We start from the raw sequence: 27470 nt of genomic DNA, 5'->3' as shown, positions 1-27470 counted from the left end.
AATAAATATTAAATTAAGTGGAAGATTGGGAATATGATGGATAGCTTTCATTGTGAAGGAGTTACTAGATGGACTATGGACACTGGTATTACTATAGTGGATAACATGAAATGAAGACCTATTAGTAGTAAAATAAATTGTATTTCCAGAATAAGGTTTTACTGAGGATAATTGAGAAAGTTGTCCTATCAAATGATTCGATGTTCTTGAGTTTATGATCCAAGTGTTTGATAAAAAATTTGAGTTACCTTAAAATCCCATGGCAACTAAAACCTGAGTAAGTTGTTGAGTGTAGTTGACTCAATAGAGTAAATATCTGACATAGATGAAGGGGAAACAGATATAGAGGCAGAATGAGAGTGAATGGAAGTGGCATCCTCCATGCTAATGGGATTAGGAATAGAGGCAACTGTAGCCCATTGAATCTGATTAGGTACAAGAGTTTTTCCCACATGCCGAAGGATGTTTTCAATAATTATTAATTACACGCCCTGGCTTATTGCAATAATTGTAAAAAATTTGCTTTTTTAATCGATCAGTCGTGTGAACTTTTTGTTTGCATATATGATATTGCACTTGGACATGGTTGGCATCCTTGTGAGGAAAATTGGATATAGCGAATGCCACCTCAGTAACATCTTGTGAGGTGGATTTGCAAACTCTAAAGAGCCTAAGTGAGGTTATTCAACAAGAAGATCTGTGAGACAATCATCTAATGGTGGAGTGGGAGTATGATGAAGGATTGATGCTCACATGCTTTCAAACTCTGATTGCAACTTCATAAAGAAGTAAAATAAATGAGATCGATTTCGTGCTTTAGTAATAGCTTCAATGGGTGGCTTTGTTTCCATTGAGTCCATTTCATTCTTGAGAGAGTATTAAAATAATTTTAAATTGATGAATCCCCATATTATGTTTTCATGCTCTCTTGTTCAAGGGTATACAGAAGGGCAGTGTTTTCTTAAAAATAAATCTTTTGTAAATAATCTCACATTGCTTTGACACAAGGTTGATATGTGAAGTTGTACACATTTTTAGGCTCAACTGTGTTCATAATCCATGTCACTATAGAGCTATCTATGGCAAGCTAATCATTACGCCCGTTTTCATCCTTAGGTTGGAGAATATAACCATCAATTTAGGCTCATAAATTTCATCCCACGAGAATTGGAAAGACTACAAATTGTAGTTATTTTCATCAAGACGAACATAGATTTTGCACTATCTGTAACACTTTTACACTCCACAGATGGGTAAAATTTATTTATTTTTCTAGAAAGTTTATCTAGAAAAATGATCAATTGGAGTAAGCAATAAGAATTAATTTGAGATACTACAAGGGAAAAATTACTTTGACAAGATTTGCTTTGATGAGAAGGTTTCTAGAGAGACAAATTGTGCTAATAGGATGGAAGACTTGCTGCAAATTGATAGTTTCAATGGAAGACTGAATTTTTTTTTCATATAAAGAGAATGTGATTAATGGTGGTGGTGTTGGATGATACAATAAATACTAGGGAAATAAAAGAAGGCTTGGATATGGGAGAGATGAAAGAAAGGTTTTTAATGAAGGTGCAGTTGGAATACGGATGCATCCGTAGCGGTAGAGGTAAGGCGCATCTTCAAATTTTATCATGGTATATAATTTTAATGTAAAATATTCTTAAGATTATCTCAAAATCTATTTTTATATTTAATAATAAAATTTTATTTCAAAAATGGTTAAAATCAAGCAGATCTATGAACATATAAAAATCTTGAAAAAGGACGGTGTAGATAATATGTTGTAAAATACACTATTTATGAGATTTAAAATCTTTTTATTTTCATAGTCATACATCTCGATGTCGAGATGATCAATCAAAGGGTTTTTCAACGGTAAAACTACCTTTCCGATGGATTTTTGAGGTGCATATGTAGTTCTACATTATAAGGTTGCATCCTCATATAAACTTTTACCTTTAATGAATGAAGCAGGCTTACTGGTTTTTTTTTTTTTTTTTGGGTTGGTTGATGAATGATTGAAGAAAAAATAACTTGATGAAGGAGTTGGATGTGAGAATATGTGAGAGAAGGGAAGATGGAGAAGACTTTGGAAGGGGAAAAGGGATGCAAGACAATGGGATTAGGGATGCAAATAAGGATGCAAAGAGGACAAGTACAACATCTTGGTTTGCAACGTTGGTACAACAGCGGAGATTTGCAAGACAAAAATTTTGCAATGCAAATTTTGATGGATAACAACAATATTTGTTGAGGAAGCTTGCAAGAAAAAAAAAAAAATACTATTAATTTATCTACACTTTTTTAAAATATTGATCGATCACCAAAACCGCCTGGTTTCGGCCTAATTAGGCGGTTAGCGGTTTGATCGCCCAATTTTTCCAATAGTGTAACCAGCCACATTAACCACCTACCCTTAAGCCCATTCACATGCTATAGGGAAAAGTCTATTATGATAAATATAGCCATAGAAAAACTATACTTACTAGCATCCTTACCCCCAATTAAGGGATAAGCGGTGATGAAGACCATGAGATCCAACAAACTTTAACGTCAACTTAGTGTAATCGTCCATTAGTTTGACAGACGGTGATAAAGGCTCATGAATTGTTTTCATATGGTCATGTGGATCATTTTACGCATTCTCGTGTAATATGAGTCCAATGCTCCTGTATTCACGAGTAAAACCCTTGTGTGTTTGCTTGGTGCTTGAATACGAGAACCCCATACGAGCCGAGAAAACCCTAGATCTTCTGCAACAATGGTGGCCTTTAGGGTAAGCCTGAAACTCTTGTTTCTGATTTATTCTTATTTTCTCATTACATTCTGTTATCTGTTCATCTATTCATACATTTTTCTTCTTTTTTTTTTTTTTTTTGTACTTCCATTTTTTCTCCAGTTTCATCAGTACCAGGTCGTAGGTCGAGCTCTTCCAACTGCTTGTGAAGAGCATCCTAAGCTTTACAGGATGAAGCTTTGGGCAACGAATGACGTAAGGGCGAAATCTAAGTTCTGGTAAAGATTCAGACCCTGTTTTTTTTTCTGAAAGATGGTGTGCCTCTTGCATTTTGCACTATCTATCTATCTTTTTGGGTATTATCTCAGAAGTTGTGGGAAAATTCTATCGCAAGATGGAATGAATCGCTTGTTGACTGCTTGTATTTGATGGAGGTTCATGGTTAGTGACTTAAGCTGTATAGTCTTGTAAATTTCCATGCATAAACACGGGAGTCTTTAAATTTCAGCTTTTTGTGCGTTTGGGATTTATGAAATGGTGTTGCAATGTGTTTTGTACTGAGATTTTCAATTAGTTAAGAGATTGATCCATTACTAAGAGCGTGGTAGAATAATCTGACTCAATTTATGTTCATGCCTGAGAAATACCTGGATGGTTGTTCATGTGTGAATGCTTCAATGATTTATCTTTCAGTATATTCAACAAACAATGTAGAAGTAAGATGATTCATGAAAATGGGTATTGAGAGCACATTTGGTTGTTATCATTAACATTTGGACCTTTTATCCAGCATTTCCTTTCAAGGATTAAATATTGCTTCTATTTCTAGACTTCATTCTGCCCCCCCCCCCCCTCCCCCAAATGTCCTAAGGATTACTGGGTAACGTTTTCTGATTGATTCATCTGCATTTCAAGTAGTGATCTGAGGAATCCTATTGGATGACAACCTTCACAAAATAATAGGGCCTTAACTTGTTTTAAAACCTGTACAACTTAACTGTCTGCTGTCTACACCCACTTTAACTCCATGAGACATTTCCATTGTTTTAAATCCATGAGACATTTCTGTTGTTTGAAATCCATGAGACATTTCCGTTGTACAAGTTCTTTAGTGTTTTTCCTTGTTCTTGATTGATACAATGTTTGACATGTGTTTTCTAAATACTGTTGTCATCTCCTCTATATTTGTTATCCATTTCTTCTCTCATGTGGTTTTCTCCCTTATTCATCTTATTTCTTTCATTGATTTTGTTTTGTATAGTTACAAATTTATTTGTTGATTTGTTATATGTTGGCCTTCCCTGCCTAGAAGCATTAGATGCCCATCTCAAGGAGATGAGGATGCCTTAGGATATGCGGACAGGATCTTTTTAATGGCTGCATTTGTCTATGCAAGAGTTGTATAAACTTGTTGGGATTGACTTGCCTAGTTGAACCATTCAATGCATTCATTACCATGCTATTGCCCATCTTAGTCAGGCTGAGATTCACGGGGAGTTGATTTCAGATGTATGCGGATGTGTTTATTTAATTTATTGGTGAGCATGCAATCTCAGCGTTAACCATATGTTGGGAAGAAGAGCTCCATACCAGCAAGTTAGGGTGACTTCCACGGAAACTCACCCCACCCTCATAAAGGAGGTAAAATATTAAATAGAAAAAACTAGAAAAATTCAAAAAACTTGGGAAACATCACTATTTTGGTTGGCATTAAGTTTTGAAAAAAATTTATATAACGTGTCAACATTATATTATAGACGTAAGAACCAAAACAGATTGTTATTATTCTATAAACCCTCTAATTGATCATCTTGACCTCAAGATGAATGGATACGAATAAAAATTGATTTGAAATCTTGAAAATAATGCATCTTGTGGCGCATTTCTGGATCGCCTATTTTCAAGTGTTTATATATCTAATCGATCTGCACTATTTTTAGAGCTTTAAATTTCATGATTAGGGATGAAAACAATTTTTTAGGCCATCACGAAGTTTTCTGGTACCAAAAGTATATCTTTTAACATAATTTGGAGGCACACCTTATGTGGATTATTTAAGGTTAACGCCTTATACAAACCACACCCTTAAGTTTTTAGGTGATTTTTGTAGTTTTTTAGATGATTTTGGGAACTTTCATTTTTTTTTTCTCTTTTTTAATTTTTTTTGAAATATTCAGAATCTAAATAAAAAGTTTCAATAATCCATATTTTGTAGATCTTTTTATCTTTTGATTTCCAATGCTTTCTACTACCTCTTTATTTTATTTTTCTCGTTTCCAACTGTTTCTATTCTTTATTTTTACTTTTTTTTAGCCCTCTTTTTTTTTTTTTTTAAATTTTATTGGGTTGTACGTGCCTTGGCTGAGTCCACTTGGACTCAGCTAGTCACTCACATCAAGAACATGCGTATTACATGCACTTATATATATGTTTGGTTTACATTTAATAGGATTTTTGAATGATATACCCTATGAAATATGCATGCATGTGTATGTATAGATCTATTTAGCATAATATATACACGATAGGTATGGTGTCATGTAAGAATATTTAAGGCTGGGGTCCAGCCTTAAGTCTTACTTGGTAGAATAATCTTCTATTTACTAATTAGAACTTGGATGTTGCTTATAACATTTATTGTTTTAAAGGGACTTGGCTGGGTCGAAGACTTTGCACATCATTGAGATGCCTCCTTGGCATATCCTTGAACCATCACATTGATTTTCTTCACTTGTTTTTTATGTATTTGAAAATTCGCTTGTTTTCCTTGTAATATTAGGAAAGACAACCCTAATGATTTCCCAACTTTCATACATCACTAGGCAAACCAACTTAATTTAATTGAAATTTTAGAGAGTCGATGCACCTCGTCGTCCTATCAAAATCAAAAGTTACATCTCTATATTGTTGAAATCCCAACTGAATATTAATTTTGATGCGCAAATAACTTTAGCTCTCTCTCAAATGATTAGAAAGTGAAAATCCACATAACTATAAAATGTGATTGTTTCTCGGCTTTAATGTTGTGGTATTTGCCCATTTGGTGGATTCTGTACATTTTTTATATCGATATTTGGTTTTTTTGGTTTATTTGCTTACATTTATTTTCATTTAATTTTCTTGTATAATACTTCAATGGAAGTATAAAATTTGTTGAAAATATGGAAATTGTTCTATAGTTAGGATTTTGTTCATTTATTTTCTTTATTTTGACACAGAAAATTGATTGTTTTGTTGAATATTTAAATGCATTTATTGAAGATGTGGAACCATGGAAATTGTTCGAGACTGTGTGTTTTTGAGTATTCGCAATTGTTCTTTGTATTGGTACTGATATGAATAAAAAGTTTTTTTTATATATTTAATTTTCTTATTGTTCCTAATTATTTTAGGAATTGTTTTGGATTTTTTCTTATTTTCAGGTTTTGTCCTATTTTTTCTATATTTTGAAGTCATTTGGATTTTTTCAAAATTTTATTTTATTTTTTTAAATTTGATCGGTCTGATCAGTGTTCCATTTTGGTTCGATTGGTCTAACTGAACAAGTGCCTCTTCCAGTTCGATGTCCGCTCTGGTCTAATAATTTGTTCTAGTCAATACCTGGCTTGACATTAACATTAGAGGTGATGGATGGTTTGTTTCTGGTTTGGGGGTCATGTGATAATATTGATGAGGGAGGCAGATAATAAGACATTTGATATTAGAGTTGAGTTTTGTGGCCCTTAATAGGGCATTGTGATCCACTCAAGCAATAGTCAATTATATGGAAACAGAAAGAAAGCAAAAAAATACTATGTAGACCCAAAAAAGACTATAAAGACCAACCCTTTGCCTAGGGGTTGGAAGAGATGGGTAGAAGCCCAAGAGGTTGAGTCAAAAAGTCTGCTGGTCAGAGGTCTGACCGACATTGTTTTTTAGGGCCTTCCTTTTGTTTCGATTCTGTGCGTGGAAGAGTGGGTTGGACTGCTGGAGAGTTGGTCCTTCCAGAAAGGGCAATTATTCTGTGTTAATCGTATCACATGTTCTTCATCAAAGCATGACGATGGTGCCCTGTAGGATTCAAGATTCATGACCTTGTTATGAGTGGCCAGGTCTTAGTCATAGTAATTCTGTTTAATGGATAGTTGAGATTCATCTTGTTCATTCTCGTAGGATTGAGAAAATTCTTCCTTCGTGAATGCAAAATTTTGTTCTGCAGGTGTATGACGGGCTCTCATATCTTCATATGACCTGATTTTCAATCTGCAATGGTTTGGCCTGGGTTGGAGAGGTTGTTTGGTGGCCTTTGGGCCATCCCTCTTTGGGAAGTAGCTACCTAGGTAGTGGGTGGTCTGAGGATATGATGTTCATTGACTCAAGGGGGACAATTAACTAGGAATCTCGTAACTGAAGGAGGAAAAAACTCTGCACATATGTTGCCTTGGAAATTGGTCAAAATTAATAGTCTTGTATGAAACGATGGCTTGTTGTCAATCTGGTGACAATTGCAAAAAAGTGATGGAAGTTGTGGCAGCCAAATAAATCTGACTTAAGAGCCTATTTGAATGTACACGTTATCACTTGTAATTCATTATTTTACATGTGTTGTTGTGCAGTGTCCATCATAAAGATAAACTTATATGCAGTTCTACATATAAGATTATCTTTTTGAAATGCAGTTTTTCTGTGTTCACAGTATTATGCTGAAAATCGCATTTTTTGCCAAAACTTGCTAAAAATAGCAAGCAGGGAATCATTGAAAAACTAAATAACTAAACTAGATAATGTTATGCTTAGTATAAGATATGTACCAAACAAATAACTAGATAATTTTAGCCAGAGTATATTAGTTCTAGATAGGATAGTATATTCCAATGATTTAAAAAGCGGATCGGTGACCCGGATCGGGCACCTCAAAAACCAATCCGGATCGGCGAATTGGCGATCCGGATCGGGAATCGGCTGAATCGGTGGGATTAAAGCTTCAAAAAAATCCGAAAAAATTATTAAAATTCATTATAAATGTTGTTTTCTAGGAATCCAATAAGAAATGCGGGTACTACATTATTAACTTTCAGTTTTTTCATCAATTTGTGAATATTGAGATGCTCTTTCCCTGTATAAACTTAAGTATTAAATTTGTATCACATAAAAAAAAAAATCATAGCATTATCATGGATAAAATATATAATTATACATGGACTATAATAAAGAATAGACTAAATCAATGAAAGAATGGCCATTAAAATCTCGTTTTGGCGAAAAACCCTAATCCGCTAAAAAACCCAAATTATTACAACCTAACTAACTATAATCCAAAATTATTACAACCTAACTAATTATAATATCATATACTGAAATTATAATTATTAGTTTACATTTTATAATTATTTTATTAGATAAATAATAACAAATTTAAAATATTTTATAATATTATATAATTTAAAATGTATTATAGACAACTATAAGAAAAATAGTACATTACATGATTTATATCGTAAAAATTAACAAATAAAATAAAAGATTTGGTAATCAATGTAAAAATTAATAAAATGCGTACAAATTTTGGAAATAACATTTCAATTTTTCAAAAATATATATTTTTAGGTTCTATAATAAATTTAGTGAAAGAGATTGTTAGTAGAAAGATGGAGATTTCAAATAGAATAAACTTTTTATTTTTTATTTTTTTATGCCTTTCATATTATTTACAAAAATAATTATCCCACTATATACAACAAAAATTAACTACTATACAAAAATTAACTTTTTTGTTTTTCATTTTTTTATGCCTTTTATATTATTTACAAAACTATTTATACAATATACACAACAAAAACTACTATACAACACAAAAATGCCACTATACAACACAAAAATGCAAATGCAACGCCCAACGCTCATGGGGGGATTTGACCTTGGGACGTGAAGTGAAGAAACCAGAGACATAACCCCCACGCCACCTCACCACATGTGGTTATAATTTGCTGATTAATAGAATATATTTATATTTTCTTTTCATTTAATGATATTTGGGAATTATCCCACATCGAAAGATGGGTATTCAACTTTGGTATATAAATACCTATGTAATATGAATTAAAGCATACGCGTGAAAACATTGAGGCAACCTCACACGTGCATGTGCGCACGTGCCAGTGCACACGTGTCCGTGTGTGTGGCACGTGTGGGAGTGTGTACAGCTCGTGTCACACGTACACACGTGTGTGAGTGGTGTGAGTGGCACGTGACGCGTACACATGTGTGAAGGCTAGAACCAGGAGGGAACCGGTTAGAACCGGGAGGGAACCGCTAGAATCGGGAGAGAACCGGCGGTTCTGCTCTGGAATCGGGTGGTTCCCGGTTTTGTGCTGGAACCAACACGGCCTTTGCCAATTATCGAGTCGAACCGGGCGAGTCCGGTTCGACTCGGCGATTTTTAAATCATTGGTATATTCCTTATAAAATTGATTGTAATTCAAATAGGACCTAATAGAAGTAGGTTACTTGTCTGAGAGGTGGAATGGTGTTGACTTTAAGGCCATAAGAGACACCAATAAAGGGTTGGAAACATCTAAATCAAATTATGATGAAATCCATTTGGCTTGGTGATATTAATTGGAAGTAAAGTAATTAGTTTTCTGTAATTCCAATTATGGAAATAGCTTGAAATTTAGTAACTTCGATCAAGGGGTGGAAGGAGGATCGGAATGGACATACCTTTTTTGTTTAGGGATGTAGATATCTTTAGTATATGACCCTGTCTAAAAGATTGTATTGTAAGTTTCATTCTTTGTAGATTGAAAGATTTTTAGAGTCTGCTTTTAGTATTTCTCTTGGTTGCCTTTTAACCAGTGTTTTAAGAATCGGCGAGTCGAACCGGACTCGCCTGGTTCGACTCGGGAACTGGCACAGCCCGTGCCGGTTCCAATACAAAATCAGGAACCGCCCGGTTCTAGAGAAGAACTGTCGGTTCCAATCCGGTTCTGTCCGGTTCAGCCCGGTTCCCTCCCTGCACGCGTGCGACACGTACGTGCACGCGTGCGACACGTGTGAGGTTACCCCAATATTTCTACACAAACATTTTAATTTATATTACATAGGTATTTATATACCAAAGTGGAATACCCATCTTTCGATGTGGGATAATTCCCAAACATCATTAAATGAAAAGGGAATTTAAATATTATTCTATTAATCATCAAGTTATAATCACATATGGTGAGGTGGCGTGGTGGTTAAGACCATTGCTTCTTCATGTGATGTCTCAAGGTCGAGTCCCCCCGTGGGCGTTATTTTTTTGTGTTGTATAGTTTTTGTTGTATATATTGTATAAATATTTTTGTAAATAATATAAAAAGAATAAAAAAATGAAAAATAAAAAAGTTAATTTTTTGTATAGCAGTTAATTTTTGTTGTATATAGTGGTATAATTATTTTTTTAAATAATATGAAAGGCATAAAAAAATAAAACATAAGAAGTTTATTCTATTTGAAATCTCCATCTTTCTAGTAACAATCTCTTTCACTAAATTTATTATAGAAACCCAAAAAATTATTATACATGGACTATTATAAAGAGTAGACTAATCAATGAAAGAATGGCCATTAAAATCTCGTTTTGGCGAAAAACCCTAATCCGCTAAAAAAATCTTAAATTATTACAGCCTAACTAACTATAATCCAAAATTATTAAAACCTAACTAATTATAATATTATATACTGAAATTATAATTATTAGTTTACATTTTATAATTATTTTATTAGACAAATAATAACAAATTAAAAATATTTTATACTATTATCTAATTTAAAATGTATTATTGACAACTGTAAGAAAAATAGTACATTACATGATTTATAATGTAAAAATTAATAAATAAAATAAAAGATTTGGTTATCAATGTAAAAATTAATAAAATGCGTAAAATATTTGGAAATAGCACTTCAATTTTTAAAAAATATATATTTTTAGGTTTCTATAATAAATTTAGTGAAAGAGATTGTTAGTAAAAAGATGGAGATTTCAAATAGAATAAATTTTTTATTTTTTATTTTTTTATGCCTTTCATATTATTTTAAAAAATAATTATACCACTATATACAACAAAACTTTACTGCTATACAAAAAATTAACTTTTTTATTTTTCAATTTTTTATGCTTTTTATATTATTTAAAAAATATTTATACAATATATACAACAAAAATTATACAACACAAAAAACGCCCCACGGGGGGACTCGACCTTGAGACATCACATGAAGAAGCAAAGGTCTTAACCACCACGCCACCTCACCATATGTGGTTATATCTTGATGATTAATAGAATATATTTAAATTCCCTTTTCATTTAATGATGTTTGGGAATTATCCCACATCGAAATATGGGTATTCCACTTTGGTATATAAATACCTATGTAATATAAATTAAAATGTTTATGTAGAAATATTGGGGTAATCTCACACGTGTCGCACGCGTGCACGGAGGGAATCGGGCTGAACTGAGTAGAACCGGATTGGAACCGGCAGTTCTTCTCTAGAACCGAGCGGTTCCCGGTTTTGTATTGGAACCGACACAGGCTATGCCGGTTCCCGAGTCGAACCGGGCGAGTCCGGTTCGACTCGTCGATTTTTAAAACACTGCTTTTAACCAATGATTTAAAAGTCGTCGAGTCAAACCGGACTCATCCGGTTCGACTAGGGAATCGGCACAGGCCGTGCCGGTTCCAGCACAAAACCGGGAACCGCCCTGTTTCAAAGCAGAACGGTCGGTTTCCTCTCGGTTCTAGCAGTTCCCTCTTGGTTCTAACCGGTTCCCACCCGGTTCTCTAGCCTTCACACCTGTGTACGTGTCACGTGCCACACACCACTCACACATATGTGTACATGTGACACTAGCCGTACACATTCCCACACGTGCCACACGCACGGACACGTGTGCACCAGCACGTGCGCACACTCACGTGTGAGGTTGCCCCAATGTTTTCACGTGTATGCTTTAATTCATATTACATAGGTATTTATATACCAAAGTTGAATACCCATCTTTCGATGTGGGATAATTCCCAAACATCATTAAATGAAAAGGAAATATAAATATATTCTATTAATCAGCAAATTATAACCACATGTGGTGAGGTGGCGTGGTGGTTATGTCTCTTGTTTCTTCACTTCACGTCCCAAGGTCGAATTCCCCCTTGGGCGTTGGGCGTTGCATTTGCATTTTTGTGTTGTATAGTAGGCATTTTTGTGTTGTATAGTAGTTTTTGTTGTATATATGGTATAAATATTTTTGTAAATAATATAAAAGGCATAAAAAAATGAAAAATAAAAAAGTTAATTTTTTGTATAGCAGTTAATTTTTGTTGTATATAGTGGGATAATTATTTTTGTAAATAATATGAAAGGCATAAAAAAGTAAAAAATAAAAAGTTTATTCTATTTGAAATCTCCATCTTTCTACTAACAATCTCTTTCACTAAATTTATTATAGAAACCTAAAAAAATATATTTTTGAAAAATTGAAATGTTATTTCCAAAATTTGTACGCATTTTATTAATTTTTACATTGATAACCAAATCTTTTATTTTATTTATTAATTTTTACATTATAAATCAATAATACATTTTAAATTGTATAATATTATAAAATATTTTTAATTTGTTATTATTTATCTAATAAAATAATTATAAAATGTAAACTAAGAATTATAATTTCAGTATATAATATTATAATTAGTTAAGTTGTAATAATTTTGGATTATAGTTAGTTAGGTTGTAATAATTTGGGTTTTTTTAGCGGATTAGGGTTTTTCGCCAAAACGAGATTTTAATGGCCATTCTTTCATTGATTTAGTCTATTCTTTATTATAGTCCATGTATAATTATATATTTTATCCATGATAATGCTATGATTTTTTTTTTTATGTGATGCAAATTTAATACTTAAGTTTATATAGGGAAAGAGCATCTCAATATTCACAAATTGATGAAAAAACCTAAAGTTAATAATGTACTACCCGTATTTCTTATTGGATTCTTAAAAAACAACATTTATAATGAATTTTAATAATTTTTTCGGATTTTTTTGAAGCTTTAATCTGATCGATTCAGTCGATTCCCGATACGGATCGCCGATTCGTCGATGTGGATCGTCGATTCGTCGATCCGGGTCAGTTTTTGAGGTGCCCGATTCGGGTCAACGATCCGCTTTTTAAATCATTGCTTTTAACCAAATGTTGCATTATTTGTTTTTGTTTTGTACATAAGTTTGACCAGTGGTTTAAAAAAGGGATCGGTGGCCCGGATCAGGCACCCCCAGTGATTCAAAAGTCGGCGAGTCGAACCGGACTCTTTCGATTCGACTTGGGTACCTGCAGACCCGATCCGGTTCCAGTGAAATATCGAAAATCGCTCGGTTCTAGAGAAGAACCGGCGATTTCATGCCGTAAATCGCCATGTGACGTCATGATTCTCCCAATTCTTCGATTCATGACGTCATGGCCCGCCGATTCTTCAATGGGCATTTTTGTAAATTTTCTTCAATTGGCATTTTCTTAAATTTTGAAAAGTACACATACCTTAAGGTCTGCACACCTTGTCACGTGACGCTCCTAACTTCGTACGCGTTATCCTTGTTAACTACAAAGAGGTATTTATTCACAACAACTTCTTTCTACCTCTTCGATGTGGGATAATGTGAAGGTATTAACTTGAAACATTAATATATTATATATTTTGTTTGCACTTTTAATACTACTAAGTAGCATGTGGCTTACTGGTTATAACTTTCTTTCTGCATGTGGAGGGCGTGGGTTCCATTCTCCTTGGGACGAAAGGGGTTTCTTTTATCAACTATTTTTCTTGTCAATTTTATTTTTTTGAGGTCAAATTTTATTCTTATAAATTTTTTCTTGCCAATTTTATTTTTTGAGGTCAAATTTTTTTCTTATAAAAAAAATGAAAGGTTTTTTTATCAGTTTCACTTTTTGTCAAATTTTTTTATTATCAAAAAAATGAAAGGTTTTTTATCAATTTCGCATTTTGTCAAATTTTTTTCTCATCAATAAATTAAAAATTTTCTTATAAAAAAAATGAAAGATTCTTATCAATTATTTTTCTTGTCAAATTTCTTTTTTTTGTCAAAAAAATAAAAAGTTTTTGTCAAAAAAAAAAAAAGTTCTTATAAAAAAATAATAATACAACAAGTATTTTTGTCATAAGAAAAAAATGAAAGGTTTTTTTATCAATTTTGCTTTTTGTCAAATTTTTTTCTTATCTAGAAAATGAAAGGCTTTTTTATCAATTTTGCTTTTTGTCAAATTTTTTTCTTATCAATAAAATAAAATGTTTCTTATAAAAAAAAATGAAAGGTTCTTATCAATTTTTTTTCTTGTCAAATTTCTTTTTTTTTTCAAAAAAATAAATGGTTTGAATCAAAAAAATAAAATGTAATAAAAAGTTATTGTAAAAAAAAAAAGTTCTTATAAAAAAAAAATAATACAACATCTATTTTTTGTAAAAAAAAAAAAGTTCTTGCTAAAAACAAAAAAAATGTTATACGACAAACATTTCTTGTAAAAAAATAAAAGGTTTTTGTCAAAAAACTAAAATGTTCTTATAAAAAAATCATTCTTTATTGTAGTCCATGTATTATTATATACTTCGTCCATGATAGTTCTATGTTTTTTATTTTGTGTGATGCAATTTAATGGTTAAAATAAGTTCATTTAGAGAAAAAATATCTCAATATTCACATATTGATGAAAAAAATGAAAATTAATAATATAGTGCCCTGATTTCTTATTGGATTCCTAAAAAACAACATTTATAATAAATTTTAATAATTTTTTTATACTTTTTTTACAGCTTAATCTGACTGATTCGGCCGATTCCCGATCCGGATCGCCGATTCAACGATCCGGATGGGTTTTTGAAATGCCCGATCCGGGTCACCGATCCGCTTTTTAAACCACGGGGCACCCAAAAACCCATCCGGATCGGCGATCCAGTTCGTGAATAGGCCGAATCAGTCGGATTAAGCTTTTTATTTTTTTGACAAAAAAAAGAAATTTGACAAGAAAAATAATTGATAAGAAATTTTTTTATAAAAAACTTTTTATGTTGTTGATAAGAATAAAATTTGAAAAAAGGTGTAATTGATAAAAAAACCTGTCGTTTTTTTTATAAGAAATTTTTTTGACCAAAAGCGAAATTGATAAAAAAAACCTTTCATTTTTTTGATAGGAAAAAAATTAAACAAAAAAAAATAAAAAAAAACCGTTTCCTTCTGAGAGGGGATTCGAACCAATGTCAGTATGCCACATGCAACTTAGTGAAATTAAAAGCGCAAACAAAATATATAATATATTTGCGTTTCAAGTTAATACTTTTTCACATTGTCCTACATCGAAGAGGTAAAAGGAACTGTTAGTGAATAAATACCTCTTTGTACCCAACGAGGATAACGCGTGCGAAGCAAAGAGAGCCACGTGGCGAGGTATGCAGACCTTAGGTTTATGTAATTTTTAACCTATCTTACCTTGAAATTTACAAAAATGCCCATGACAATGCACTGTTAAAGAATCATATGGGCCATGACGTCATGAATCGAAGAATCGGGAGATTCATGACCTCACATGGTGATTTTCGGTATTTCACTGGAACCGGCATGGGTGTGTCGGTTCCCGAGTCGAATCGGGCGAGTCCGGTTCGACTCGCCGACTTTTGAATCACTGGTTTTGACGATACATTTAGCATATATGATAGATTATTCATGGGAAAATATCATGTATGGGGTCAACGTCCCTTACAAAATCATAAAGTGGATGAAAACATCCAGATGAACGTTGGAGGTTATAATTAATTTTAATTTTACTCAGGTGCCTCTACAAAAAAAGAAATATCTAAAAAACGCTTCTCCCTGTTCAGGATTTAGAACTCTCAACAAGTAGGGGCATTTGAGAATTTTGTCCCACTGAAGAGGCCCCTACCAAATTATGGGAGCAAACCTGCTTGTTCTGGGTGGTCCAAATTATTGAAATGGCCCTGCTTGTTAGAGTTCCCAACCTTGGATAATGGCAATTTAGGCATTTTTTACTATTTTGAAAATTTAAATATAAACCTTCTAATGTTAATCTGGTTATTTTTTGACCCTTTAATAATTTTGTAAAGGGTTTTGACTCCTTAAAGGATATTTTCCCTTTATTTATTCATGCATTTTTTATGATAAATTTAAATGCAGAGAAATGAGATGGGTTACTGGAATATTTCCTGTTTATAAATATGTGTGGAGTTATATTTCATCTTTTTAGCAAAAACAATTTACTTTCTGCTTTTGTCTTTGAAGATGTGATAAACCCCATGATAGAGTTGTTAGAACATGCTAACTCATAAGTTTGTCTGCATGCTTGTAACTTATTTGAGAGTCATTCCATTCTTCTTAGTGTTGTTGGTTACAATGATCATGATAGATTCCTTTGTAAATTGTATTTGTCTAACTGTTTTCACGTTACTTGTTGCATAAATGCATTTGTCTGATTGTTTTCCTGTTAATTGTTACATATTTTATAAGTGTTGGCACCATGTACTTTCCAAATTTATGCATAGGTACTTTCTAAGGAAGCTCAAGAAGGTGAAGAAGAGCAATGGGCAAGTGCTGGCAATCAATGAGGTCTGCCAATTTTTGTGTAATATTTGCAGCATCTACTTGTCGTATGTTCATGGTTGTTTAAATGATATAATGCCTTTCATGAATATTCTGATTTACATAGCATGTATGCCACACTTGACTAATAGAGTATACTATAATCCTATAGACACTAGTCCTTGGCTTCGTCACTGTATTGAAATTTTGGAAAGTGATGGAGAGTGGATCTACCAATACATGATATGAGTTCAATGATGGTTCTCTGTATCAATCATGGTCCATTTCAATGGATAGTGGGATGTCTTCACGGGCCCTAGTTTTATTTATATTTTTTGTTTAACTAATGAAACATGTTTGTATCAATGTTGTCAGGATTCGATCGAAATTAGACAGGTGGAGGCACTAGTTCAGTTGGACCAGTCGAACTGGACCAGTTCACCTGTCTTGCTTTTTGAGTTTAAAAAATAAATAATCTGGTAAAAAAATAACAACTTGAAAAAGAGGGAAGAATAGGAAAATAAAAAATGGAAGAATCCAGAAAAACTCAGAAAATTATCAGGAACAATATATTTTAAGTTCATAGATACACGAAAAAATGATTATCCATACCTGTATCAATAGCAAGAGAGACTGAAAATACTGAAAAACAATCCATGGTTCAACATTTTCCATGTATGCATTTAGGTGTTGAACAATAAAAAAAGTTAAAAATTTAACTTTTTACATCAAATAACTAAAAAATGCACATAATCGTAACTATGGAGCAATTTACATTTTTCAACATTTCCACAGTCCCATAATCCAATTAAAGTATTAAATATCCATAAAAATAAAAATAAGTAAAAGAAAAAACTAAACAAGCAAATACCGACATAAAAAAAATACAAAATCCACCAGATAGGCAAATATCCGCCAGATTAGAGCCGAGAAACAATTACATTGAATGCAAGAAACTCACTGCACATTTTTAAAGGGGTTGTCAATGATTTAAAGGAAAAACACCATTATTTGCGAAATCTCTGATGATACCGAAACTATTTCCAAGTTCTATAAGTTACTAAATGAGCAACTTAGTGAATAAATCAAGCAATCTTACTTGGATGTTGAAAGGTTGCAGTATAAAGGGCTGGATTCTCCTGGAAAGTCGTCATAACCAAACTATGGCTTTTTGGTAGAGGAGAGAGAAAAAAAGAATGAAAAACTTACCTTTTAAATCGAAATGTCACGTATTAAAAAACCCCCTTTAACTTTATTGGAAAAGACACAACCATCCCAAAATGGCTAAAATTTACAAAAAAATAGAAAAGCAAAAGGGCACCATCTCCTTATGCCTGTGGTACTAGTCCAATTGGTAGGGGTACTAGTTCCTTGTCCTACTGGTCGGACTGGCCAGTCCAATCTGGTCTTGGTTTCATTGGTTTGTACCAATGGTTTAAAAAGCGGATTGGTGACCCGGATCGGGCACCTCAAAAACCGATCCGGATCGGCGAATCGACGATCCGGATCAGGAATCGACTGAATCGGTCGGATTAAAGCTTCAAAAAAATCTGAAAAAATTATTAAAATTCATTATAAATGATGTTTTTTAGGAATCCAATAAGAAATGAGGGTACTACATTATTAACTTTCATTTTTTCATCAATTTGTGAATATTGAGATGCTCTTTCCCTGTATAAACTTAAGTATTAAATTTGCATCACATAAAAGAAAAATCATAGAATTATCATGGATAAAATATATAATTATACATGGACTATAATAAAGAGTAGACTAAATCAATGAAAGAATGGCCATTAAGATCGCGTTTTGGCGAAAAACCCTAATCCGCTAGAAAATATTACAACCTAACTAATTATAATATTATATACTGAAATTATAATTCTTAGTTTACATTTTATAATTATTTTATTAGATAAATAATAACAAATTAAAAAATATTTTATAATATTATCTAATTTAAAATGTATTATTGACAACTGTAAGAAAAATAGTACATTATATGATTTATAATGTAAAAATTAATAAATAAAATAAAAGATTTGGTTATCAATGTAAAAATTAATAAAATGCGTACAAATTTTGAAAATAACACTTTAATTTATTATATGTCCAAGGGGGAACAAAAATTAGCTCAAGAAGGGATAAACTATTATATGGCCCAAGGAGGGATTCGAACTTGAGAAGTCAAAGCAAATAACATTAGTGATAACCATCATACCTCCTTAGCATATGTGTTTAAAATTACCTTTTAATACCTTATATTTACATTCTGTTTTCATTTAATGATGTTTGGGAATTATCCTACATCGAATGATGAGTATTCAAATATGCTATATAAATAACTATGTAATTGGAAGATAAGCACAAGTGTGAAAACACTTAGGCATCCGTGCATATGCACGTGTACATGCGTGTGTCGCATGTGCGACACATGTGGGAGTAGTGTGTGCCGTACGTATGACGCGTACGCACGTGTGAAGGTGTTTTTGAGGCTAGAACCGGTGCACATGTGCAGGCGTGCATGTGCGTGTCGCACGTATGGCACGTGTGGGAGTGTGTGTGGCTCGTGTGGGAGTGTGTATATGTCGTGTAACAAGTACACACATGTGGGAGTGGTGCATGTCGCACGTGTGACTAGTACACATGTGTAAAGGTGCTTTTGAGGCTAGAATCGGGAGGGAACCGGACAGAACCGGGTGGGAACCGGCGGTTCTGCTCTAGAACCGAGCGGTTCGCAGTTTTGTGCTGGAACCGGCACGGGCTGTGCCGATTCCCGAGTCAAACCGGGCGAGTCCGGTTCGACTCGCCGATTTTTAATTCATTGGTTTGTACCGATCAAAAAGAAAAGGCATGTTGGTCTACTTTCTTTTTTTTATTTATTGATGTAACGTTTGACCTTTGTTTCAGTTGTGAATTGTTTTAACTGAAAAATTAAAATATGGTTCAAGTACAGAATTAGGGAACATTTGGGTTTCTTGATCAAATTTGTACGAGAATTCACCCTGTAAAATAGTGCCCTGAAATTTGAAAACAATTTAGTCATTTTGCTGGATGTATTTTGGATCACTTAGCCAATTTCGGGTCACCATTGGGCCAAGATGCTGATTTTCATATCATTTCTTCCCAATACCCCCTCAAAAATTTGTCCAACACTGTAGATTCCGTTTGGACTGACGTTAAGATAGTCTACTCCATTCTTACTGCCAATTAAAGTTTGGGTTGAACCTTCAAAAGAGGAAAATATTTAGTTTTGAGTTGCATGATGATACTCCATGATGTGCCCGTTTGCTTTGAAATTCACTTGGATGTATTTTTCCTGATATGCCCTCAAGGCAATAGATATTTGAGGAAAACTCTTTGAAGAAATTTTTTTTTCCTGTTTGGATATGTTTTTGTTACAAATGCAACTTACATCACAGATATTTGAGAAGAAACCTACAAAGATAAAGAACTACGGCATCTGGCTGAGGTATCAAAGTAGGACTGGTTATCATAACATGTACAAGGAGTACAGGGATACAACTCTCAATGGTGCAGTGGAGCAGATGTACAATGAGATGGCCTCTCGCCACCGTGTAAGGAGCCCATGCATCCAGATTATTAAAACTGCCACCATACCAGCGAAGCTTTGCAAGAGAGAGAACACGAAGCAGTTCCATGATTCCAGGATCAAGTTCCCATTGGTCTTCAGGAAGGTCAGGCCACCAACCAGGAAGCTGAAGACTACATTCAAGGCATCAAGGCCCAACTTGTTCATGTAAGTTCTGATTAGACATGTTCTGGTTATGAGTTTTTAAGTGGGGACCAAGGAATATCTTGGAAATTAGAGAGAGAAGTTCAAGGGGAGTTTGTCCCTTGGATTATGCTGAAGTTTTGTTGCTAAGGATGTTGCTAGTACATTCTCATATGGTTTGTGGGTTCATGGGATGGCCAAGGAGCATCATACTTTGGAACTGTCGTCATTTTTTATCTTCTAGTTTATGAAAAATTGATATAATACGTTTTGCTTGTGGGTGGTTTTTTTGCTACTTTTATGTCGTGGTTATTTAGAATCCTAGGAGTTTTAAATAATCATGTTTATTATGGTGAAAAGTTTCTGCTTGATTAGTAGTGTTCTGCTTCTGCAGTTGAATTCTTGAGCTTACATGATATGCTCTCTGAGCTTGCATTCTTTAGTTCTTACCTGAGCCAAAGAATTTGGGAGTCTGGATATCATTGTATGTTGAGCCATGACTTCACCATTAGAACTGCCATTTTAGCAGGGACTTGTCAAAAAAGAAAAGAGATTTTATAACAGTGACATGCCCCAGCTGCAAAGTAACTGTGTTTTTTTAAAATAATGGCTGTTATTTATAGCGCCATGGTGTTTGTTTGAAACAATGTTTCAAATCCTGGATGGGTTAGGTGAGCGAGCTTTTCAGAAATCTACTGAATCTGACCAGATTCACTGGTGTGAGAATCAGTCCATAAAAATAAAAATAATGAAAAAAATGAAAAATAAAAAACAAAAAATTGGAAAAATGAGAAAGGAAAAAATAAAAATAAAATAGAATGTGTAGGAATGGGCGATCCATCCAATCTGGATTGCCTGATTCCCTGGCCACCGGGGTTTACAATATTCTTGAGAGTTGGTCCTGGTTATTACTAGTGGGCATTGGCTATAGATAATGAAAAAAGTAGAGATGGGCATCACGAATGGACAAAAACATTGGGTGGTGCCTAAGTTTGGGACAAATTGATTGTAAATGGCATGGAAACGGTTCCACTGTGTCCCATGTGCTGCCAGGGAGAACTTGAAGATTATCTTCTCAGATTTGCATGAAGCAATCTTGAACCCAAAGACGGCCCTTTTGCCGGTGTTACAGCTCCACCCCATATTGGAGCTGGGGTCATAGGTTGGCATATATCGACCGCCCCGACATGGTTAGACGTGTGTCTGTATGTGTCCTCTGTATGGGATTCAGAAGAAGTGTTGGCGGAGGTGTTCATCTCTTAGAGTGTCTAGTGTGTCCTTTTATTTCTGTTATTAAGGCATTGTTAATTTAATAGAGGATGCTTCTCCTTTGATTTTGAGATGCATGTAATGCGATTACCATATGAGAAGTTGGTCTCAGTTTCTATTGAGCTTTTGTTTGGCACAGGTATTGGCTTTCAGCCGTGATGAAGTACGCTTTCCTTGTTAGAGTGCGCTCTTTATGGAATGAAAGAAAGGTAGTATATAACGTGCCAACCTTATATGATAAAAGTAAAATGCGCCTAAAATCCCGTTCTCAAGTATTATTATCAGGATTGGATCGGCTATTGAATTGATGAGGGGTTTGATTTAGTTAGAACTGATCTGACTAGTTAAATTGATTGGATTAAATTTAAAAAAATATGAATAATAATATAAAATTAAGTTGCGTTTCAAAAATTCATTGGAAAAGTTTGTTCCAACTTTGGTAAACCTTCTAATTAATCATCTCAACCTTATGTTGAAAAATGATTCCAAATCCTAAAAATAGTGAAAATTTGAAAGCTCCTACAAAAATAGTTGGAAGCCGTTAATTAAAATACGTCTATTAATAGGTTGGGCCTGCCCTAGCCTAAGTTGCCTGTACGAGTAGGTCAGGGCGGGCAACCAAATGTAGTTTCGAGCATAGCTTGGGTCCATCCCACATAATGAGGCTTGAGCCTAGTTGGGACTGAAAAAATAAGGCTAACCTTGTATAAATATGGAAATAATAATAATCATCATCAGAGTTTCTTTCCAACTATTTGAGGTCGGTTACAAAAATCATGTTTCACCATTCTATTCTATCAAGGGTCACACATAAAGTGAGGCATTTCGATATAGTACGTTGCTTATGGGGAATACCCTTGTATTAAAAAGTGTTTGTAAAATTTTACATTCATTGTCTACCTAACACAATCTACCTCATTTATCTAGACATGGGACGGGTTAAAAAAAAGTCTAAAGTCATCACCCTTAGACAAAAAGATATACTTAAAAATGTTTTGGGCCGGGCTTGTACTTGCCGGGGCTTGTCTTGCGAATATTTTGGGGCTCCGACCGTGGGCCTTAACATGCGGCCTAGAATAGGTCGGTTTGGACTTGTTAATGGTCCTAAATTGAAAAACGGAATGAAGAAGATGGTATGGATCCACAAGTTAATATTGTTAAGACATTTAGATCAGGATTTGCCTTATGAGAAATTTGTTTATCTCAAAACCATGCAACAAAACTTTTTATTTTGATCCATTCATCCAGAACCATATGTTTGATGAAATAAGATATATAAAAAAGTTTGTTTAGGTACAAAATTGTAATTTATGTAAAAAGATGGGAGATGATCCAGTTGCCCTTTCAAATTGAAACTTGAGGGTTTCAATTAACCCATGCCTCAAAAGCCCAGGAGAATGATTGGCTCGGAGACTGCTTGATGAAGGACTAGAGAAGGATGAGCGGCTCTGCAACATGCCATGGAAACTCTCCACCTCCTTTGATGCATTCTTGTTCAATAAGGAGACTATGTTCTCCATCACAAATGACCCGCAAGGCACAGTTAGAGGACGTCATCCCGTGTGTCCATACTCTTCTTCAACCATCAAGAGTAACTCTTGAAAGATGGGGTGGTTAAGAAATGTTAACGGAATCATGAATCAGTTAAGAAACATAAATCACAAAATGGCCCTCAACAGCCACTGAATCCATTTGATCACTAGGATTTCTTTTGAGGGATATTCCCCTCCTCTGACTCCTGGCTTTCTTCTGCCATTTGCGTGCTATCTCCAAGAGCCTCTTTGAATTGATCATGGCCAAATATAAAGTTCAGAGAAACTTAGTATTCTTTTCTTGGGTAAGCAGTAGAACTTATGTTTGTACCTGGAAAGAAGAGAAAACACGAATAGAATAGAAGAGTTTGTTGGGCAAGAATGAGTTTGTGGCAGTGTCAATTGGAGGTGATGAGCTTACCTTATATTGAAGTGTGGAGAGAGAGAGAGAGAGAGAGAGAGAGAGAGAGAGAGAGAGAGATTGCAGTCTGGTTACAAAGAGGGCAGTAGCACAAGCCATACTCAATTGGACCACAAGGATTAAAGGCTTGGTTGAGCTTTTCACATGTAGTTTCAAATAAAGCATGTGATTTGGTTTTGAGATAATGAGATGTAAAACAAATCCTCATGAGATGTTGCCCAACTACTTTACGACATATTCAGTTTTCAGTAAGGGTCCCCAACAATCTCCGTCTTATCCACTATTTTTATATAAGGTTAGGTTGAATATGAAGCACATCTAAGACCTGTGGCTCCAGTTTGCCTAAGAAATAGAGCAACATATTTCATGTGCCAATGCACTCCTTGCAATCCAATTTCCAACAAGCTCAGTCACATTTGTTTTATTGTCTCTCTAATAACTCCCCCTTCTCTTCCGTGGCCACAGTGCTTGCCCCAAAATGACATATATAAATCCATTGCCTCCGATTCACTCCACCATCACCGGTGGTCTTCCTCTTCTCCTGCTCATATTCAAGGTTTAGCATCCAATTCAGTTCACCATCTGTAGTCTTCTCTCCTCTCATCCTTACCTTCGAAGTTTAGTGAGTCAAAACTCCTTACTGAAACATGATCAACTCGAAGAGTATTATGGAGATTGCTCGCAAATGGCAGAAGCAAGCATGAGACAAAGGACACGAATCTTCCTCAAAACAACTAGTGAAGAAGTTGGACCAGTTGCTGATGAGGGTCACTTTGTCATTTATATAACAGATCGAAACTGCCCCATCTTTAGAGAGTTACTCTTAATGGCTGAAGAAGAGTTTGGTTTCACAGGTTGTGGTCCTCTAAGAGTGCCCTGTGAGGCATTTGTAATGGAGTACATTGTCTCCCTTTTGAGAAAGAATGCATCAAAAGAGTTAGATAAAGCATTGGCTTCCATGGCCTCATGCAGAACTTCCCTTGCTTCCTTAGCGCCTCATCAAACCACCCCTGCAAACATGATTCAACATGGATTTTGAGTTCGTGAGCCTTGCATTGAAGTCTTTATTTGGAGGCAGAATGAAGCCATTGTTTGTCTTTTGTAAAAACAATATATACAATTTTGTTCAAATGTAAAAAATTTATACACCAAATTTTATCATTGCTTTTGCCTTGCTTTTTCGGTTCATTCAAATTCCCAAAATGGCTCCTCTAAAGGTTTGGCCTCTTTCATTAGGACAACAGTTCAAATCCAGATAACCAAAAATAACTGGCAGTTTCATGAAAGATATCCATTGTAAGAGTTTTTTTGGCAACGAAACTACATTTTTTAAGAGACTATTTATCTTTGGTACAAGGTGATTACAATTAATCATGACCATTGGAAGTGAAATTGGGTGGCTGCATTTATTTTATCGACCAACCTCAAAGTTCAAAAGAAATTTTCTCTAAATTTGTGAAATGCCTAAGCTATCAGATCTCACATTGGATGGTTGTAAGTAATTATGACCTCTTTTTATCAAAGATAAATGGTCTCATTATCTACAATCCTATTTTTAATGAGATTTAGAGATGCGCCTTATTTTACTTATTTAAAATTGGCCCTTTATACAAACCACACCTTTTTCTGAAAGGTGGCCAAGAATTTGAGGGTAAAATATAAATTTCCCAGGCAGAAAATCCGCTAGACCACTGAATTTATGCTAAAATGACACTATAAAATATTTTTTATTAATTATTGAATAACGGTTAAATTCGTATTTTACCTCCTAATTATTTTAAGCAAATAATAAAGTAATATGGCGTGTTAATTGAGTGAATTTGATCAATTTTAGAAGTATATTATTGAATGTGATGGATTTGGTCCGATGGGCTATATCCCTGGGAGTGAGGTCGTGTTCTTAACCTCAATGTACTTTGTTATTATTATTAATAGGTGACAAAAGAAGCTGCCGACTCCAATTAATTAAAAAACAGCTATAATGATGATGATGATTATGTGTTATTTTTTAAGAAGTAATGATTCTGAAGCCATGCCATTACCTCCATATACACCAAGTCCAAGTTGATCTCCAAGGGTTTATTAGCATGTCTTGCAAAATGGCCAGTCTTTTTTAATTACCTCGTTATACATCAAGTCTAATTTTATTTTTTTTATATTTTTATTTTTAGAGATATGGGTATTTTTTACTTATTTAAGATTAATTGTTAGAAATAGATTTAATCTAGGTTTTTAATTTAATAAATAAAATCCATCTTCTTAGATTGAGTGGGTTTATTTTTTTAGATAATAAGATCCAATTTCCTAAACCGTATTTTTGTTGGGTACGTTTTGATCAGGAGGCTTGATAAAAGTTATCTTTTTAAGAAGTTATTTTTATTTGTTGGAAGGCTTATCGATATTAACTTGGATATAAGATAGGTATCTTCATATCTTTATTTTTAGGTTTTATTTCTTGATAAAACTCAATGTTTAAAAAGATATCTTTTAACACTCTGGCCACTTAAAACCTATTTTTTAACTTGAGAAAGACATGCTATTTCTAAATCTAATCCTTTCTCGCTCTTCATTTATATATCTAAAACTTCTCTCTTTCTACATCTCTCTCCTCCTTGTTGCTCCAAACACCTCTGTCTCTCTTCCCACTAACCTTTCACATTCATGAAACTCTAAAAGTTTGAGGATGGCTTTTAAAAAAGACGTTTTTTTTAGATTTGTTTGGCCTAAAAAAATATGTTTAAATTAGCTCAGGGGATAAAAAAAATAATCTACAAGTTTTATGCCTGAAGATATCCTTTAAAAACTTAGCCTATTTTGAAATGAAACCTAAAAATAAAAAGTATAAAGATAGTTTTTCAATAAAATAATAATTATATTTTTTGTTTTAGAAAGAATAGTAGGTGGCCTTTGTTTCACGTGGATAGACTTTGTTTCCTTTTTGCAAGTTTATCTTTTTGGGGTGAAACGTATACGAAAGAATGGAAGGTTTTTTTTAGTACATGGAGTTTTATCTTTTTGGGGTGAAACGTATATGAAGAGTCTAGGTTCCTTTTTTTTTGGTTATTTAGTTGGGAGTTGCGATTTATCTTTTAGAAGTAAATAAAAAGGGGTGCGTGTATTGTACAAGGGAGATTAAATTTATGTAAATAAAAAAATTAATCTTTTACAGATCATGTAGAGAGAGAGAGGCCCTGTAGAGGGAGAGGCCCTTTGTAGGTATTTTATGAGAGAGGCATTTGTAGGTATTTTTTTTCCTCTTGTGTGTATATGGGCTCGTATCCGACAACTCGAATACATTTATTAGTTTATTATTCTTGATTTTTGTTTTCGGTTTTTATTTCTCTTTTTGAAACTTGGTTCATTCTTTTTTATTTTTGCTTTTGGTTTTTATTTCTCTCTTTAAAACTCGATTGTATTTTTTTTAGGTGTTAGTCGCCCGTAAATTTCAGTAACTTTTATACTACATAGAGAGAGAGAGAGGCATTGTTGTCTGGTTACATGGAGGGCAGCAGCACATGAAGTCAGGTCTCGAGTCATGTTTAGAGTTAGTTGGGTCATCACCTCTCCACTTGCTTTTACAAGCCAAACACAATTGGCCCACAAGGATTAAGGCTTGCTTGGGCTTTTCACATATAGTTTCAAATAAAGCATGTAGATTGGTTTTGAGATAATGAGATGTAAAACAAATCCTCATGGAATGTTGCCCAACTACCTTAGCATATACATACAGTTTTCAGTAATGGTCCCCAACAATCTCTTGAGTCTGATCCACTATTTTTACATAGGGTTTGGTTGAATATAAAGCACATCTAAAACCTGTGGCCCCATTTTGCCTAAGCAATAGAAGAACATATTTCAGGTGACAATGCACTCCTTGCAATCCAACAAGTACAGTCACATTTGTTTTATTGTCTCTCTCATAAACCTCCCTTCTCTTTCTCTAGCCATTTGGTGGCCACAGTGCATGCCCCAAAATGGCATATATATAAATCCATTGCCTCTAATTCACTTCACCATCACTTGTAGCATTCTCTTCTCCTCCTCATATTCAAAATTTAGCCTCCAATTCACTTCACCATCACCTGTAGTCTTCTCTCCTTTCCTCCTTACCTTCGAGGTTTAGTTAGTCCAAACTCCTTACTGAAAC

At 34.0% G+C, this 27470-nt stretch overlaps 1 protein-coding gene across 1 annotated transcript; it reads left to right on the top strand.

Annotated features, from left to right (window-relative positions):
- The first annotated feature begins 2071 nt into the window (after positions 1–2071).
- Positions 2072–20376, top strand: LOC18424119 (large ribosomal subunit protein eL20). Its single transcript, XM_011630601.3, has 4 exons — positions 2072–2779; positions 2903–3018; positions 16329–16392; positions 19788–20376. Exons 1-4 carry the CDS (start codon positions 2765–2767, stop codon positions 20127–20129), a joined length of 537 nt encoding a protein of 178 aa, XP_011628903.1. The 5' UTR covers positions 2072–2764; the 3' UTR covers positions 20130–20376.
- The last annotated feature ends 7094 nt before the right edge of the window (positions 20377–27470 follow it).

This window comes from Amborella trichopoda, chromosome 9 (genome assembly GCF_054954075.1).
Source record: "Amborella trichopoda isolate Santa Cruz 75 chromosome 9, AtrichopodaSantaCruz75HAP2 v2.0, whole genome shotgun sequence".
Lineage (NCBI taxonomy): Eukaryota > Viridiplantae > Streptophyta > Magnoliopsida > Amborellales > Amborellaceae > Amborella > Amborella trichopoda.
Note: the sequence above shows the minus strand (reverse complement) of the source record. Positions and strands in the feature narration are given on the sequence as shown.